This window comes from Nilaparvata lugens, chromosome 3 (assembly GCF_014356525.2).
Source record: "Nilaparvata lugens isolate BPH chromosome 3, ASM1435652v1, whole genome shotgun sequence".
Lineage (NCBI taxonomy): Eukaryota > Metazoa > Arthropoda > Insecta > Hemiptera > Delphacidae > Nilaparvata > Nilaparvata lugens.
In genome coordinates, this window is record NC_052506.1 from 42,821,017 (window position 1) to 42,840,291 (window position 19,275).

A 19,275-nucleotide genomic window follows, 5' to 3' on the forward strand; every position below is an offset into this window, starting at 1 on the left:
TGTATGCTAAAATTATTACAAACTTCATATCACTATATATACCGGTATGTAAATATCACTTTAATACTAAAAGAATGTATAAATATTTTTTATATTCCATGTTATTCAAAATACCAGCCAACAAATATTCCTCATTAACTAATCAAATTTGAAATGGGAACTTCATCATAGTTGTAGTTGTGGCGGCCATTGTTGTTACAACTTTTGCCGACAGATAACGCATAGCGCTGTCGGCGGAGACAAGGTCTATAAATACAGGTCTTGACACAATCCCCTGATGCATTGCAAAATCGCCATTTTATGGGGTTCTAGTTCACCAATTTTTAAATGTATCAGCTGTTATCATTATAGATTGAACAACATGATGTGTTCTATTGTTCAAGGGATATTGCTTGGCTTTGAATTGTATGATAAATTGTTCAGAAAAATGATATTTAATTCCAACTAGGAACTGAATTGTTAATTTTCAGATTTAATTGATCAGGAACTTAATAGTACTTTACGTCAAAAGTCCGGTAATGGTAGTTTACCGCATAAGTATGATTGTTGAATTATCATACAAATGTGGTGAATACGTTACCTACAAGTTACATACAATATTTTTTGTCAAACTTTTCTCAGAAAGAATAATATTGCTGAATAACAGTAACCATTACCTTACCTGCTGCTTTTCGAGCTACTGCATTCTATAATCATAACCTAGCCCATAGCTCCTAGGTCATAACAGACCCATCTAGCTCAAATAGAATAATAAAGGCCAATGTTAAAAAATGTCAGATGAGTTCTTATAACTTGAAACTTATTAGATGAGTTCTAATAATATTTCAGTTATTCTATTAGTTACTTAGATATTATTAACTCACTCTCTTCTTCTCACTAAAGTTTTCAACAATAAGAAGTTTAAATTATTGTTACCAATAAACAACTGAAGACTATAACACTAAGACTATATAGCTATTAGAATCAATTTGAATGTTCCAATTCCGGAACTGGGAAACATACTGGACTGTAAAGAAAACCATATATGATCTCTTTATAGTATGCTCTAATTAGCCCAGTCAATAAAGGTTTTTTCGATCCGAAAATTAAATAAAAGCTGAATCTTTTACCATCGATAGAACCCTCCCAGAGGGTCATTCTCCCAAAAGTCCCAAGAAATCCCCTTGGAGCTTTCCCCCCTAGCCCCCCTCAAAGTTGAAAAATTCAGGTAATCACGGAAAATCAATTATCTCTGTACCCAATGATCGGAAACAGTTCTAATATATGCCATTTGATTTGTTACATTATGGACTACAATACTAGTTATATTCATTTTTTCAATAAAATCAACAGTTTTCTTGATAAAATAATATATATGTAAAAATTTAGGGGGTTTGCGATTTGATTTTTTTGTTTTCTTCGATTAACTTCAAAGCAAGAAGTTTTAAAGAAAAATGAGTCAAATAATTAATGTAGCCACTCTCATTGCAAATTCATTGATGTATATTGTTATGTATTTGCGATTCGATTTGACGCCGTGGAAGGGGAAACAGTCGACGCGGAACGGCGCGGCTGACTCTCTTAGCCATAGTAAACAGCAAACTGGAAATCAATTATCTCTGTAACCATTGATCGGAAAAAAATCTATCATATTTCATTCGATTCGTTAAATTAAGGACTACAATATTAGTCGGATTCATTTCCTCAATAAATTGAATAGTTTCCTTGATAAAATAATATAATGTAAAAATATAGGGGTTTTTCGATTTGATTTTTTTGTTTTCTCCGATTAACTTCAAAGCAAGTAATTTTAAAGAACAATGTGACAAATAATTATTGTAGCCACATTCATTGTGAATCAATTGATGTATATTGTTATGTATTTGTGATTCAAGTTGACGCTGTGGAAGGGGAAACAGCCGACGCGGCTGACTCCCTTAACCATAGTAAACAGAATAATACTGCTGTCTACATTGCATCTCATTTACACTATGGCCTCGAAACAATTGATTTTGTAATGCGCTGTATATAGATTTTCACTTTTCAATACTCTAAAAAAATACTACAATTTTCTTGATTTAACCATGCTCATGATAAAAATCAGGATTTCGTTGTTTGCTCACAGACTTTATTATATTAATTTGAAGTGTGCCTTCTCCATACGAGTCAGAGGTAACACAATTTGATAACTCTAGTTTCAGATATTGATGTTTTTCAACGAAGTTTCATGATATATTATGTGTCCGACTCCTTCATCTTATCTTCATTTTGTGAAAAATGAAGATTCAAAATTTCTTTTCATAGCTTTTCTTGTGTTTTATCTTGTTTCATCACTCTTTATGATTTAAACGCTTGACAATGGAATGAATATCATCAAATCACGTGAACAAAAAAAAAATCTGGTCTGGTACACTCACACAACTTTCCTTGCTCATATTCGAAACTACGATCAGACTTTTGTATATGTGTATATATAATTGTTTTCAGAGTACTTTTTCCTTTGTGTAAATTGTGAAATTCAATGATTTTTAGTCGTCATTTTTTTAAAGTCGTCAAAACAGCTGTTCTACAGATGAAATATCTCGACTATGTGTTCGTTTTATGAACTGCTCTACCTACCTACCTCATGCACGAGAAGGAGGTTACAAAGTCCATTTCTCAAGGATGGGGTGGACCCCCCATTAGTTTCCCAGAAAGGAAACTCATGCCAGTTAATAGGGCTGATAAATAACTATACAGAGTATGAATTTGAAAAAATCGGTCAAGTTATTTTGAAAAAATCGTGAAAAACATGGTTTTTTAGTAATTATCCGCCATTTTTCTCAAGAATATTACGGAGCTCCTGCAATTTTCCAAGGAAAAAACTCATGTCATTTGATAGGACTTATGAATAGCTACCCATGGCTTGAATTTGAAGAAAATCGTTAGAGCCGTTTTCGAGAAAACCGTGAAAAACCTGGTTTTTGGTCATTATCCGCCATTTTTCTCAAGAATATTACGGAGCTCATGGAATTTTCCCAGAAATGAGACTCATGCCAGTTGATAGTGCTTATGAATATCTATCCATGGTATGAATTTGAAGTAAATCGTTAAAGCAGTTTTCGAGAAAACGGTGAAAAACATGGATTTTTTGTCATTATCCGCCATTTTTCTCAAGAATATTACGGAGCTCCTGAAATTTTCCCAGAAATGAAACTTATGCCAGTTGATAGGGCTTAAAAATAGCTATCCATGGTATAAATTTGAAGAAAATCGTTGGAGCCGTTTCCGAGAAAACCGTGAAAAACATGGTTTTTTAGTCATTTTCCGCCATTTTTCTCAAGAATATTACGGAGCTCCTGAAATTTTCCCAGAAATGAGACTTATGCTAGTTGATAGGGCTTATAAATAGCTATCCATGATATAAATTTGAAGAAAATCGTTAGAGCCATTTTCGATAAAAACGTGAAAAACATGGTTTTTTAGTAATTATCCGCCATTTTTTCCGCCATCTTGAATTGAATTTTATTGAATTTCTTATTGTCGGGTCCTCATGGTATAGGGACCTTAAGTTTAAAATTTCGATCGGTTAATTAGGAATGGAGTTATCGTGTTCACAGACATACACACACACACACATACACACATACACACATATACACACACACAGACCAATACCCAAAAATCATGTTTTTGGACTCAGGGGACCTTGAAACGTATAGAAAACTTGAAATTGGGGTACCTTAATTTTTTTTGGAAAGCAATACTTTCCTTACCTATGGTAGTAGGGCAAGGAAAGTAATAAAAGGGTGGGCATACCTGACATACTATATGATAACACTGTACTCCTGATAAGTTGAAAATTTTCAAGCTGAAAGTAGATTAATTTGTTGAACATTCGGTTCAAATATTAACAAATGTTACCAAATATTACCAATATTATCACATATAGTGAGAACGAATTACTCTGAAGCTTTCTAATCTCACTGAACATGAAGAGGCAATACCAAGCCAGAATCGCAGTTCCGTTCAAATCATTATTATCAGAGCTTTCAAATTGATGCTATGTAACTATGGATGTTATCCCCATCTCACAATTTCCCTATTTATCCTTATCCTGATTCAGAATAAAGTAGTTGATCTCTATAATCACAAAAATCAATGTACAGTACCTACAATAAATAGTAAAAATAACAAAATTTCTAGCAATAATGCAACTTTTTCTAGGTATGAATTTCAAGGATCATAAAATGACTTTTTCTCAATCACAGGCAGAAATTCCAATGATCATCATGATAGTAATTTAATAAAAATTGTTTGTATTGTACATTGTTCGACGTAAGATAAGCTACATCTTTAAGGTACGGTAATCAACGTATTTAGGATTATAATGCTTATGAATAAAAGCGAGACTGTGATAGAATATTAGTCAAACTGAAATAAAAACATCATATACAATGCATATTTCTGATCAACTATAATTACAAATGATAGTATCAAGCCGAAATGAATTGAGCAACTGAATTTCAAAGTTACTATCCACTGTTCAAATCGCACTGTGATTTCCTTTTACTTCCAAATGGATTGAATTGCCTCACTCTTCAACATAACAATTATTGTAAAAAAAACCAGTGGAAATGAACCAGTGTTTTGATGTGAACGTCATCCAAATAGCATTTGAATTTCAATTTTCAGATCATGAAATTCATAAAAAACTAATTCTTGAGAGAAGAGTGATGAATTGCAAACAGTGCAAGTAACATGAAAATCAACATCGATTAATTTAATACTGGACTTATCAAATTTATATTACCGTTAATTTATATTATTTTTAAAGCTTATAAAATGTGAAACCAACATTTTAAATTTTCTCTACTGGAGCAAAAAATCGATAGAAAATAAAGAAGAGCCCATTATAAGCACAATATACTTCTGTACTAGAATTCACTTGAACTAACTCATCACTTCAACCCTTCAATGATCACAATGAACTAGAATGTTATAAAAACCATGAAATTGATAATCAGGTACATTTTTCAAATAGCTCCACCCAACTAAATCTGTGAATGAGAAATCATGTTCAATAGATTTGATTTGAATGCTTCAAATAGAAAATGATCTTTTGGTGCCCTAATCAAAATCAATTTCAATCAACATTAATCGACATAAAGAAAAGCTTCTGCCAACCTTGTGTAATGAATGACAAGATGCGAGTGGAGGTGAAAAATCGATATGTTAACAAAAATAATAGAAGATGATGAATCATATTTCAATTAATCTTATACGGTAGGGTACTTTGTGGTTAAATGTGAAACACTTTCATGATTTTCCTACCTTTTATGCATGCTTACTCTTTCTCAATTTGTATGTTTGCATGGCTTTCATCTTTAGAATCTACTGAATTTTCATTTTGGACTTTCTAAATAATGTAGATTCAACTAGTAAGAACGGAAGATAAGCTACTTTACAGAGAGAATCATAGAAAGTTTCAACTCAACAAGCCCAATGTATGATTTTTTTTATGCCTCAGCCATCATATATATTTGGCTCAACTGAAGGTATATTATCAACCTGGCTTGGAGAATATTAACTGTAGAAAACAGCAAACACTGCACGCTATGATTTTTCAGGAAATTGCCACTGTTTACACTTTTGTAATCTATGATTTATCTCAGTTTTTGACATTCATAACTTATGATAAATTTTAGCATAGAATAATGATCATACACAAATATTTCAAATATGTATTATATTATGTAATAGTATGAATATTTTATCGGTTGCAAACAATATCTTTGTCTGTCATAGAATGCATGATTTAGCACATATATAAGAACAAAATGATTTTTGAGAATTTAGAGAATTGAAATGTGAAAAATTAGTTTCATCGCATGTCAAAACAATAGACAAAATTGATTGTTTCGAGCGCCATAGTGTGAAAAAGATGCAACTTAGAAAGCAATAGGCCTACTACTGTATTTTACTGTTTACTATGGTGAAAAGAGTCAGCCACGCCGTACCGCGTCAACTGTTTCCCCTTCCACAGCGTCAAATCGAATCGCAAATAAATAACAATATACATCAATGGATTCGCGATGAATGTGGCTACATTAATTATTTGTCTAATTTTCTTTAGATTATTTGCTTCGAAGTTAATCGGAGAAAACAAAAATCAAATCGAAAAACCCCTAAATTTTTACATATATATTATTTTATCAAGGAAACTGTTTGATTTATTGAAGAAATGAATACGACTAATATTTTAGTCCATAATGTAACAAATCGAATGAAATATGATAGATTTTTTTCTGATCAATGGTTACAGAGATAATTGATTTCCAGTTTGCTGTTTACTATGGCTAAGAGAGTCAGCCGCGCCGTTCCGCGTCGACTGTTTCCCCTTCCACAGCGTCAAATCGAATTGCAAATACATAACAATATACATCAATGGATTTGCAATGAGAGTGGCTACATTAATTATTTGGCTCATTTTTCTTTAAAACTACTTGTTTCAAAGTTAATCGAAGAAAACAAAAAAATCAAATCGCAAACCCCCTAAATTTTTACATATATATTATTTTATCAAGAAAACTGTTGATTTTATTGGAAAAATGAATATAACATATATTGTAGTCCATAATGTAACGAATCGAATGACATATAATAGAACTGTTTCTGATCAATGATTACAGAGATAATTGATTTCCCGTGTTTACCTGAATTTTTCATGTTTTAGGGGGCTGGGGCAGAAAGCTCCAAGGGGATTTCTTGGGACTTTTGGGATAATGACCCTCTGGGAGGGTTCTATCGATGGTGGGAAATTCAGCTTTTATTTAATTTTCGGATCGAAACTGCTTTTTTGGACCTTCATTGGACTGGGCTAAATGAAAATCACATGCTTTCTTGTTCTGCAAACAGCTGTTTACCGGCTTGATTTGATGCATGGAAAACAGCTGCAATTGAGTAAGTATGACAAAAAACTTTTTACAGTTGTGTTGTGAGAGATGTTGTGGTACTTTTCCATAATGATAACACAAATTTGAAATATTGTCAACCACTTTTTATTATTATAAATAATATATACAGAACCAGGTTTCATGGCTTTACAAGCCACATCTTGTTCATTGCGATGAAAGCAAATGGTCGCATACGAAATCGTAGGACAATGTCAAAAAGGTCTGACTGAACAACAGGACCCTTGAAGATAACATCATTGACAGAAATTCCGGTTGATGTTTTGGCGCTAGCATCAAACACAACTCTTGTTTTGGTTGTAGTGGAGTCGGGCTTGAAGACAGCGTGATGTGGAATATAATAGACTTGTTCCTCAGGGGCTGGTGGCGGTACAGGGTGCATGTGACCTAAATCTTCATATTCCTGCATAAATTCAACATATTGAGGTTTGAGCTCAGGTTCTTTAAGAAATCTTTTTTCCAATGAATGGAAACGTTTCATAGCTTGAGTCCTTGAATGACCAAGGGTGGCAAATGAATCCTTGCGAGGTAAGGACACTTGGAAACGACCATCTTCATGCCTGATGGTATTTTCTTTGTAGTGTGCTTCAACCCTAGCACACTCAGGAGAGACAGGAATAACTGAAGAGACTTCTTCCAGCTTCCAGAAGGTTTCCAACTGATTGGAGACTTCAGCTGTGGAGACAAAATTGGTAACAAATTGATTAGATGATTTTTTGAGTGACACTGATTTAGGTAATTGACAAGAGCCAAAAACAATCCAGCCAAGTTTTGTATTTTGTAGGATTGGAACATCAGGTGACACAATAATTTGATTGCCAGTCATGATTGCGGCATAAACGTCAATACCCAATAGGATATCAATTTTCTTAGATTTATGAGAATTTGGATCTGCAAGTCGAATATTGCTTGGAATCTTGTAATAGTTAAGATCAATTGTGACACGAGGAATACATGAGGCAAATTTCTCAACAACAATACATTCTTGTTGCGTTGACCAAGTATGATCAGATGATTTTATTAATACTGAGTGAACAACTGTAGATTTGGCTTGCATACTGGACACTCCATTAATCAGATTAGTTACATGACGAGAAGGAAGAGCTAATCTATCAGCCAACTCTTGAGTGATGAGTGAACAATCACTTCCTGTGTCCATTAAAGCATTACATGCAATTAATTCACCATTTGAACTAACAACCAGAACCTCTGCGGTAGGTAATACTTGAACTGATGACTTATTATTAGAAATGATGGATGAAGCAGCATGTGAAACAACTGTTGTTTCTGAATTATCAGATTGTGAACTAACTGAATTTGATGCTGAAGATGAATGGGCACTAGAAACGGTGCACTCATTCTGAGACTGAATCACATTAGAAACAACATTCTTACCTCCTGAATTGCTAGTAAAGGAATCATGTAGAACAGTGTGATGTCGCTTATCACATTTTTGGCATCTCTTTGAAGAGCAGTTGTTATTGTCAGTGTAAGGATTAAGGCAATTGAAACACAATCCTTTCCTTTTGATTGCATCATAACGTTGATTGATGGGAATCTTTGAAAAATTGACACATTTGAAAATCCCATGAGATCGATCATTGCAAAATTGACAGGATACTGATGGCTGAAAATTATTCAGAGTATTATTTTGAGCAAAAGGACGAGTATTTTGCCTAACATTGGGTGCATTTGAAGTAGCTTGAGTAAAAACCTTTTGATTAGTTGGTGGATTTGAGGGGCTATGAGATGAAATAGCATCCATTACCTTACATTGATTTTCAAGAAATTCCCACAGTTTATCCATAGTAGGGATTTCATTTATTTCAATGCGTTTTTCCCATTCGCGCAAGATATTAGAGTCAAGTTGAGAAGTGATTTTTTGCATGTAAAGTAAATCTTTAATTTGAACATCCAATTTGAGCGCTTCTAAAGCATTAATGTGACATTTACAGTGATCAATGAAAGCTCTAAGAAATTTGGAACAATTTTTCTTGAGTGCTGGGGGTGATTCAATACCTTGAATGTGGGTACTTGCAATTAATCTGGGGTTATTGTACCTCTGTGTAAGCAGATTCCATGAAAGCTCAAAGTTTCCATTCCCTGGAGGAATATTCTGAATGCGTGCAAGGGCTTCACCACTGAGAGCTTTGCGCAAATAATACAGCTTTGTAGCTGGAGCCAAAGTTTGGTTTTCAATAACCATATTGGAAAAGGTATCACAGAATTCAAGCCATGAATCAAAGGAACCTGAAAATTCTGGTAACGGTACCATTGGTAATTGTAGACCTTGATAAATAGGCATAGTGGGTTGCAAAGGCAGAGAATTGACATTATTAGCAGTCACTGAAGCAGATGACGATTGATTTGTGTTGATTACACTATTATGATCTACAGACCCCGGTGATTTGGGAACTGGAGAGGAGTTTGGTGACTGATGTTCCATTGCCGGTGCTTGAAATGTAGCAACTTGCTGCTGTGAATCATAATTTTTCAAAATTGTATTTACATTAGCAATTAACATTAAAAAATTTTCTGTGACAATTTGATGTTCATTGTCATCAATGTCATCTGAATCAAATTCCAGGCTTATCTCTTCATAACGCTGCTCAAAGTTGAGCAATTTAGTTTTGACTGCTAGTAGTTTTTGAAAATCATCATTGATTTTAAAATTGAAATATTCAGTATAAAGCCAAGATAGATTTTTAATGATGCCACTTCTCACAGTGAGAAGGCTGTTTCGTTTGCCTTTAGGAGGCATATTGAAAATTGGAACAATACCTCAATTGAAAATGTTTGGCCTCCTCTTACACTGGATGGCTACTGGTGTTGTATCCAATTGTTGGGAACAATGACATAAGTGCTTGGTTGAATGTATCAGTATGAGCAACTCCATACAAATATTACCCTTGAACATACAGAAATAAACACTATGAATAAAAGTATAAGACAATAATCATTACACAATTGATGTAAAATAATGAATAAGAATAAATGTATTTTCTAAGCATATGTCAATATGAAATATCCGGACCGGAGACAGCCAAACTTATAATGATAAATATGCGCCTGATATCTATCAAAATAACTTTTCTGGTAGCAAAATTAATAGAGGACCAGGTAGGCTGAGTCCTGAATACAACTCGTCCTTCCAAAACAATAGGTAATGCGAATAATTGCAAAATCAAGTAGTGAATAATTGTTATTTTATTGTTGAATTAATTGTGATGTAAGTTTCAAAATACATAAGTTGAATGTGATGCCAATTGTAAAGACTTTCAAATTGTAAAGAAACAAGATTCAAAAAATAAAATGGTTTTGTATTCAAAATTTTGAATATTATTCAATGTCCTGAAATTACAAACTCTTTGATTGCCTTTGTAGGCACAGCTCATAAGTAAGATAAATCTATACAAGTAAATGAACAATAGCAGTATGAATGATAATGAATGAATGAAAATAGATAAATGAATGAATAAGAATGGATGATATTACAAATTTATGATGAATATACAATTACTCAACCTGAGTATCTTGAGGATGTCAAAAGCTGTCAAAGATTGTAGGCATTTGTAAGAAATGCTCCGGCAATGGAAATCATCATCACCATACCGGCCAGAGAGTGGGAGGGTATACGTAACCCCAAAGTGGAATGCTAAATTGCACAGTCGACCAAGTGAGTGGGAGGGTATATGGAACCCCAAAGTGGATGCAATTTCGACTGTCAATAGAGACTGCAGACCTTTATCGGTAGATTCGATCGTAGGTAGAATTGTAGAACAGATTCGGTAGCAGATTGATTCGAGAGATGTAGAGAGATTGATTGAGTTTCCCAAAATCCAAACTGTGGACAGAGGAAAAGAAAATACCCTAAAGTGAGAAAATATGTTGACTGTAGCAACAGCGCTCTGAACTACACAGAGTTCAGAGTACAAAGAGTTTGAAAACAAGAATATGAAATAAAGATTTGTAGAAACATCAAGCAATCTTGATGATCTTGGATTTTTGCAGAAATGCAAATAATTGAATGCTCTTGAAACGTAATGTCCGAACAAAGACAAAATCGGAATAGCAACTTGACAAGTAGATCACTGAGAATTCAATGGAATCAAAATGCTAAATTGACATTTTTTAAAAAAGATTGAAATAGATGAACAATGTAAAATTGGAAAGAGCTTTAAACTAAATTCTAAAAATTGAGTTCAGACAAGCGTGTTCAAATGGAAAGTGAGGTTACACCTACCAGAAGTTTGAGATTCAAACACAATCCGTGAAGACATACAAGTTGTTTGATTGAATTAGGCCAATATTTATCGCAAATATGCCAATGAAACATGAAAGTATTGAATATTCAGCTGGAATAAATTCAAATTCGAAAATTGAAAACAAGAGTTGGCCAATTTTTACATTTTGGAATCGAGTTGAAACAAAGAAGCAGCACACCAGCGCCATGGCAAGCCGAGTGGAGCAAAACCTACCTACAACAATTTCCGCAAGTGAGAAATGCAAGAATAAAGATGCAAAACACAAATATTATTCAAAAGCAGGTGAAAAAGGACAAATTTGAAATTAATCAAATAATACTAGACAACAAATTGAAATTATTACAAAGATACAAATATTGAAAACAATGCAGACTAAATCTGCCAAACGTTGGCTATACTGGCAACGCGCTAAGTTCAAAAATCAAGGATGATGCAAATTGAGTTTTAACAATTACTATGAAAACATAGAGCATTCTTTAATGAACAAGTTAGAATTATCAAGTTCAAGTTATCAAAAAAGTTGAATTGTATTGTAAAGTCTCAAATAGAAAGTTCAATTTCATATCTTAGCAAACAAAAATAGGTTAGGTTAGAAATTATTATCAAGTACCATCTGTATCTCATTGAAAAGCTTGAAAAGATCTTTGTTTATAGTCCTATAAAGAAGAACAATTTTATTTCATATTCTGAGAAAAACATAAGTACTGTATATAAGATGAAAAGCTAGGAAATTAACAAATTTCATATTACTATAAACTCATTCTGTTAGTTTATGGGAAGAAAAACAATTTTTATCATATTCTGAGAAAAACATATGTACTGTATATAAGGTCAGAAGCTAGCAGATTACTAAATTTCATATTACTATAAATTTATTCTGTCAGTTTAAATTATTCAAACCATCAACAAGTGTAACATATTGTTTTTAAACAACTTTTAATCAACAAAAATAATATTGTAAATGATCTTTCCACCATTTTAGAACACCTAGCCTTGCCTTGACTTTGAACTCAACACCAGGGAGAGCTAGCCTCTCTAGCTACTCACACCTCTACCTAAATATCAAGCCTCTCCAACTACCTACTCATCTATTCACTTCCTCCTCCGCCATTTTCTCTTGGGTAGACCAAAGACCTTAAAGATGCATCTTTAGATAACCAAAGATATATCTTTAAGGTCTTTGGGGTAGACAGTAGTTTTCAAAGACGTTAAAGAGGTATAGACCCACAATGCCTATGCCTTCCCAATGCCAGCTCTTACTTGAAATTGAAGGCTGCCATTGAGGTATTTTAGCGCGAGAAATTCAAAATTCATAGGGGAGAAAATGCTGTTTTGGCGCTGCAATACAGTTTAATATTAGGCTGTTTAACTAAGGGAATATCATTTATATGATTTGAAGTGATTTTGAAGTTACCAATAATCGATTCTTCAAGTCCTCATAAATGATAGTCCCATAGATATAATATAGTTTTAATAATTCACTGACATAAGTGTATGGTAAGTTAATTTACATTTTGCCTTTACTGAAATGTAAGTTAACTGCTATCTATTTAATTTTTCTGGTTTCCATGACAAACAAGCAGTGTTTTAAAACGAGGTTATCATAAATAACCTTATTCATCTAATAACATAGGCTTTAAAAGTTTTGTGCATTGAATTTTTATAAAAATGCAATTTTTTTGATCATTGATAAATAGTGTTCTGTGCCATATTTTAGTATTGTATTTTTCATCTATACTTCTTTAACTTTATGAATTTGAATAAAATTATAATTCCAATAAATAAATGAATCAATTAGTACATTATTTCTGTAATCATAAATAAATCAAACTGATATTTGCATAGTAGTAGAATTCATCAGTTTCTGGCAAACTTTAAACTATTATTTCATAAGCTCATGGCATTAAAGCTCTACATTTTTATACCAATACCAAATCATGAGCTGAAACACTAGTGCTATAATTAAATTTACAGCCAAAATAAATCAATAGGTATTTTACTTTATACATTAGAGTAGTCTACAACATTCAATAACCTATGTATATAAATGTGGTAGAGTAATCAAAGTGATAATTTGAACAATTTCAAAAACTATGTAATTTTAAAATTATTGCTTTATCATTATTTTAATGATACAATCCTTGTTCAACTAGATTAACTCATCGATAAATGGATAGCTTGACATTATTATACTCAATAAATATACAGGATGAGAGTATGAAGTAACAGTATTCAAGAAATACAAATTCAGTAGGCTATTATGAATAAACCTGATATCTCATTTTTTCAAAATGAGATTACTTTATTCGTATTCCTCATTTCAAGATTTACAAAATGGCAAATTTAGATATGTAATATGAGCTCTAGTAGTGGAGTTAAGCATGAATGATGACTAGGCAGACTTCAAATCATGTAAAAGTATTCAAGATATTTCAAGCAAAAAACAGGCATCAAGGTCATATATGTGGTAGAGTATTCAAAGTGATAATTTGAACAATTTCAAAAACTATGTAATTTAATTAGAATTGTATGTAATATATGTAATTAGAATTTAATTCCAAGGTTTATTTTTTATATCCCTAATAAATCACATTTCAGATTCTTTGAATAGTCTAAATCAGTTAGCCTAATAGAAATATTACTTCCTCACCCAGACTTTTTTGTATTAATTCTTGTTTACAAAACAAGTAGGCTACCAAAATATTTAGGCCATTTTAGTAATTTAGCATATTCTTTCATTAACAGTACTGCTACTGGTATACAAAGGATAGCATCAATGCTCCCCATTCAAATAATGCTGACACATTGATGTGAATCTTACTATAATTTGTTTACATTAGATCAGATGGAGATAAGATGATAGCTACTGTTACGATTTCAAAATTATGATTGCCATTTTTGCTTTTTATGCCAGCTGTTATTGGTTTTGATTTCAATTATTATGTTTGACATTTTCGCTTTTTATACCCGTTGTTATTATTATGTGAAATAAGCTCTCATTAAATGAAATTATAATCATTGAAGTCAATAATATTATACTAAGCAAACAATTTCTGTTTAAACATGTGTGTTTGCGGATATGTATGTATGTCTGACGGATCTCAAAAATGCCTCTAACATTTTTTTATTGAATCAGGAATAGAGTACGTTTGCGATGAAAAAATTATTTTGGAACATGTCTCAACTCTGGAAAAAATCGCTGAAGCTTTTTCAGAAAGGATTATTGGTCCCTCAAGTAGCAGCTGATCAAAAAAAGTTTCCATACACTGTTGAAAACGTGAGAAAAAAGTGTGAGCAAGTGAAAAAGATTATAATAGCTGTTGTAGTTGAGTTACCAAATTTAGCAATCTCATTTTAAAACATTGCAGTATTCATGGAACATCTGGAAGAATAGGTACAGAAAGTGACCGGATGATAGCAAAATAAATTAAAATCGATCTCTCCAAACATAAATGGTAGTTGAATTGATGTTTATTATGAGGTGATAGAAATGCGACTAATTTCTTCAGCCTCTGTTGTATTGGTTCCTCTATTGCTCTATGTTTCTATGCAGCCATGGTCTTGAGAGTGCCAGTTGTCCTGTCTGTTAATTCCTAATCCGGACTGAATACCACGAGAACCAATCAGAGAAGCCTTCTATTAAAAAAAACCCCTGCTCTGTTTAGTTCTCATGGAATTTAATCATGATTGAAATTGAACAGGCTTTTGAGCTACTGGACCTGATATTTTCATGTTTCAAAATCAGCTAGAAACTATATCGAAAATACATAATATTCCATCAGCTGGTCCTATTTCCTTTCATCCTATACTATTAAACGAGCAATTTCTGTTTATATGTTTAGATGTTCAGATGTTTGGATGTTTAGATATTTAGATGTTTGTATTTCACCGGATCTCGAAAACGGCTCTAACGATTCTCACGAAACTCAGAGCATCTCGTCCAAAAATTTCAACAGTAATAAAAAAACCCTGGCAGTATTCATGGATTTATCAAAAGCGTTCGGCACGATACCCCACAATATATTGTTGGATAAATTAGATAGATCTGGAATAAGAGGCACAGTAAAGAGACTTTTAGACACATATTTGGGTGGAAGAACACAATGCCTCTCTCTCCATGGACAAACGGATGTCAGATGTACAACAAGATTCGGTTTGCCACAAGGAACTGTGTTATCACCGCTTCTTTTCTTGATTTATGTAAACGACCTTCTGAAACTAAACTTAACAAATTGTACCACTTTATCCTTTGCAGATGATACGATATTGGTTTTCAGTGGCAATACTTGGGAAGAAACTTTCAACACTGCAAACACTAACATAAAAATCTGGTGTGGTACACTCACACAACTTTCCTTGCTCATTGAACTGGGAGCCTCATTCTTAAACGACAATAATTTAGAGAAATAACATAATGACGATTGGCGGCAACATAATTATTTGAAACTACGATCAGACTACTGTATATTTGTGTATATAATAAATTGTTTTCAGAGTACTTTTTCCTTTGTGTAAATTGTGAAATCCGATGATTTTTTTAAAAGTCGTCAAAACAGCTGTTCTACAGATGAAATGTCTCGACTATGTGTTATTTTTATAGACTGCTCTACCTACCTACCTCATGCACGAGAAGGAGGTTACAAAGTCCATTTCTCAAGGATGGGGTGAACCCCCCATTAGTTTCCCAAAAAGGAGACTCATGCCAGTTGATGGAGCTGACAAATAACTATACAGAGTTTGAATTTGAAATAAATCAGTCAAGTAATTTTTAAGAAAATCGTGAAAAACATGGTTTTTCAGTATTTATCCGCCATTTTTCTCGAGAATATTACGCAGCTCCTGCAATTTTCCTAGAAATGAGACTCATGTCAGTTGATAGGGCTTATAAATAGCTATCCATGGTATAAATTTGAAGAAAATCGTTAGAGCTGTTTTCGAGAAAACTGTGAAAAACATGGTTTTTTAGTAATTATCCGCCATTTTTCTCGAGAATATTACGCAGCTCCTGCAATTTTCCTAGAAATGAGACTCATGTCAGTTGATAGGGCTTATAAATAGCTATCCATGGTATAAATTTGAAGAAAATCGTTAGAGCCGTTTTCGAGAAAACCGTGAAAAAAATGGTTTTTTAGTAATTATCCGCCATTTTTCTCGAGAATATTAGGCAGCTCCTGCAATTTTCCCAGAAATGAGACTCATGTCAGTTGATAGGGCTTATAAATAGCTATCCATGGTATAAATTTAAAGAAAATCGTTAGAGCCGTTTTTGAGAAAATCGTGAAAAACATGGTTTTTTAGTAATTATCAGCCATTTTTTCCGCCATCTTGAATTGAATTTTATTGAATTTCTTATTGTCGGGTCCTCATTGTATAAGGACCTTAAGTTTGAAATTTCAAGTCAATCGGTTGATTAGGAATGGAGTTATCGTGTTCACAGACATACACACATACACACACACATACACACACACACACACACACACACACACACACACAGACCAACACCCAAAAATCATGTTTTTGGACTCAGGGGACCTTGAAACGTATAGAAATTTAGAAATTCGGGTACCTTAATTTTTTTCGGAAAGCAATACTTTCCTTACCTATGGTAGTAGGGCAAGGAAAGTAATAAAAATTGTATACAAATGGCTCCAAGAACACATATTGACACTAAATGCAGATAAAACAAAATACATGACTTTTTCACCCAACATAACAGGTCAACCACCAACAGCTTTGAAACTTTCTATTACAATGGAGACACATGAAAATAACACAGCATATAATCCAGAAGTTGCAAAAACCCTAGAAAGAGTTCAAACAATAAAATATCTAGGTATTCTACTGGACCAGCATCTTAAATGGGATAAACACATTGAATACTTATGTTCCAAATCCAAATACCTCATCTATGTTTTTTATAAAATTAATAAATTAAAGAACCTTGATATAATAAGAAAGATATATTTTGCTTATGCCCACTCAATATTTCAATACATTATTGAAGTTTGGGGAGGTGCATATGATACACATTTAAACAAATTGTTCATTATCCAAAAACACATGATAAGAGCGGCGCTTGGTAAACCTAGATTATATCCAAGTAGAGAAATCTTCCTTGAGTTTAAAGTTCCAACGCTAAGACAAAATTATGTAAAAAAGGTCATTCTCCATATAAATAAAAATAAGTCTCAATATGTTTTGCGCGAAACGCCCTATAACACTCGTCCAAACAATAAATACAATATCAATCTCATAAAACTTACAACATGCAGGCATCAATTAACATACTTTAGCAATTACATGGTAAACAAAATCCCCAATGATTTTATAACCAAAAAAATCACTCTTGCTCTACACATCAGTATGGATAATTGGATATACCAAAATATTTTCTTTAAGCTAACTGTATAGATCTGTGATTTGGATTAATATTATATTTTTTAGATATTTAACATTTGGTATATAAATAATAAACAATCCGGATTTAATCCTACCCAACAATTTTATAAATTCTTTAAAAAAAACCTTGGTGGCCTCCCTACATCGACTTTCAGCTAATTTTTCCTCTTTTCTTTTTATTTTTACATCTCCTTTTATGTACTTTCGTATTTCGAAATCATTGTCACTGCATAGCAAATAGTGTGAATGAACTACAACTCACTGCCAACACACAAGTGTTACTTATGTTGGCAGTGCCAAAAAGGAAAAATTGCTTTTACAATGAAGTTAACTGAACATTTCATTTTACTTCTACTACTGTACTATGTCAAGTTTATTTATTAAGTTATTTACTTAATCTATTGTACATAAATATTTAGTATAATTTATAATTTTGTTTCTGTTTTGTATAGTTAAATTTTCATTTCGTTTCATTTCATTTTAATGATGTAATGTGCTTTTTTGGCGAAATAAATTCAATTCAAATTCAAAATTCAAAAAACATGTCCAAACCTCCAGTTTTCGAACCCAGTGTGGAGGACTTTGAATCCTTTTTGGAGCGTCTAGAGCCATATTTTAGCATCGAAGGTTTCAAGATGAGGTAAAAAAAGGTCACTTTTGTGTCAATCTTCCTCCGTCTGTCTATGCGGAGTTGAAAACAGCATTGTCTCCCGTCGAAATTGCAACAGCCACATATGAACAGTGCGTACAGGCTTTGACAAACCGATATAAACCAGTGTGTAAAGTAATACCAGAACGATATAAATTTCATTCTCGGAAGCAGCTTGCAGGCGAGTCGCTACACGACTATATTTCAGCGATATCTCGCTTGGCCACCACCTGTAAATTTGGAAGCTTTCGTGACCAGGCTTTACGCGATAGACTGGTTTCTGGCCTACTACAAACGTCAATGGTGAGTCGGCTTTTGTCTGAGCCAGATGACATGAAATTTGATACTGCTTGTCGTCTAGTATTAGAAATGGAATTGGTTGAGAAGTCCACTTTGGTCTTGGCTGGTGATGCTACAGAGACTCTCATGGTATCGTCTACGTCTTCACGTTCCTTGTGTCGCCAGTCCAGGCAAGGTTCGTCACCACGGCAGGGTTATCCTGAGCGGTCGCCGTCACGTCCGTCATAGTACCGGTCCCGATGGGATTCGTCATCAAGGTCGGGGTCTCCTGCACGTTCCTGGTCGGTTTCTGGTCAGTCGTCATCCATGTCGCAGAGGGGTGCATCTCCGGGTCGAGCGGGTCCATTGGTCTCCAGGTCTCCAGGGGTCGCTCGCCGTCGCCTTCTCAACAGTCAGAAAAGGGACTGAGAAAAAGATGCCGTCACTGTTTCTCCAGGCATTCTCCTGATAAGTGTCCAGCTAATAAGTGGATGTGTTTTAAGTGTCAACGTACGGGTCACACGGCAGAATGTTGTGACCAGCAAAGAGTAAATTATGTCAAATCCACAGTCAATGTGTCAGCCAATTCATCACAATCAGGTCAGTGTGATTCATTATTTGTGAATATTGTCATTAATGGCAAATCAGTGCGTTTTCTAGTGCATACCGGGAGTTCAATTACTATTTTAAGCTCAGCTATTGCAAAAGAGCTCCAGTTGTTGTCACAATTATAATTGTGATATAATTA

The 19,275-nt window shown here is 33.5% G+C and overlaps 2 protein-coding genes across 2 annotated transcripts in view; both read right to left on the bottom strand.

The window, feature by feature from the left end:
• LOC111045727 (propionyl-CoA carboxylase alpha chain, mitochondrial) overlaps positions 1 to 19,275 on the bottom strand; it is a 205,471-nt gene that overhangs the window by 74,995 nt on the left and 111,201 nt on the right. The window lies entirely within an intron of this gene.
• On the bottom strand, positions 7,004 to 9,707 carry LOC120350435. The gene is made up of 2 exons (XM_039423825.1): positions 8,328 to 9,707; positions 7,004 to 7,607 (listed from the first exon to the last, which is right to left on the bottom strand). Exons 1-2 carry the CDS (start codon positions 8,532 to 8,534, stop codon positions 7,410 to 7,412), a joined length of 405 nt encoding a protein of 134 aa, XP_039279759.1. The 5' UTR covers positions 8,535 to 9,707; the 3' UTR covers positions 7,004 to 7,409.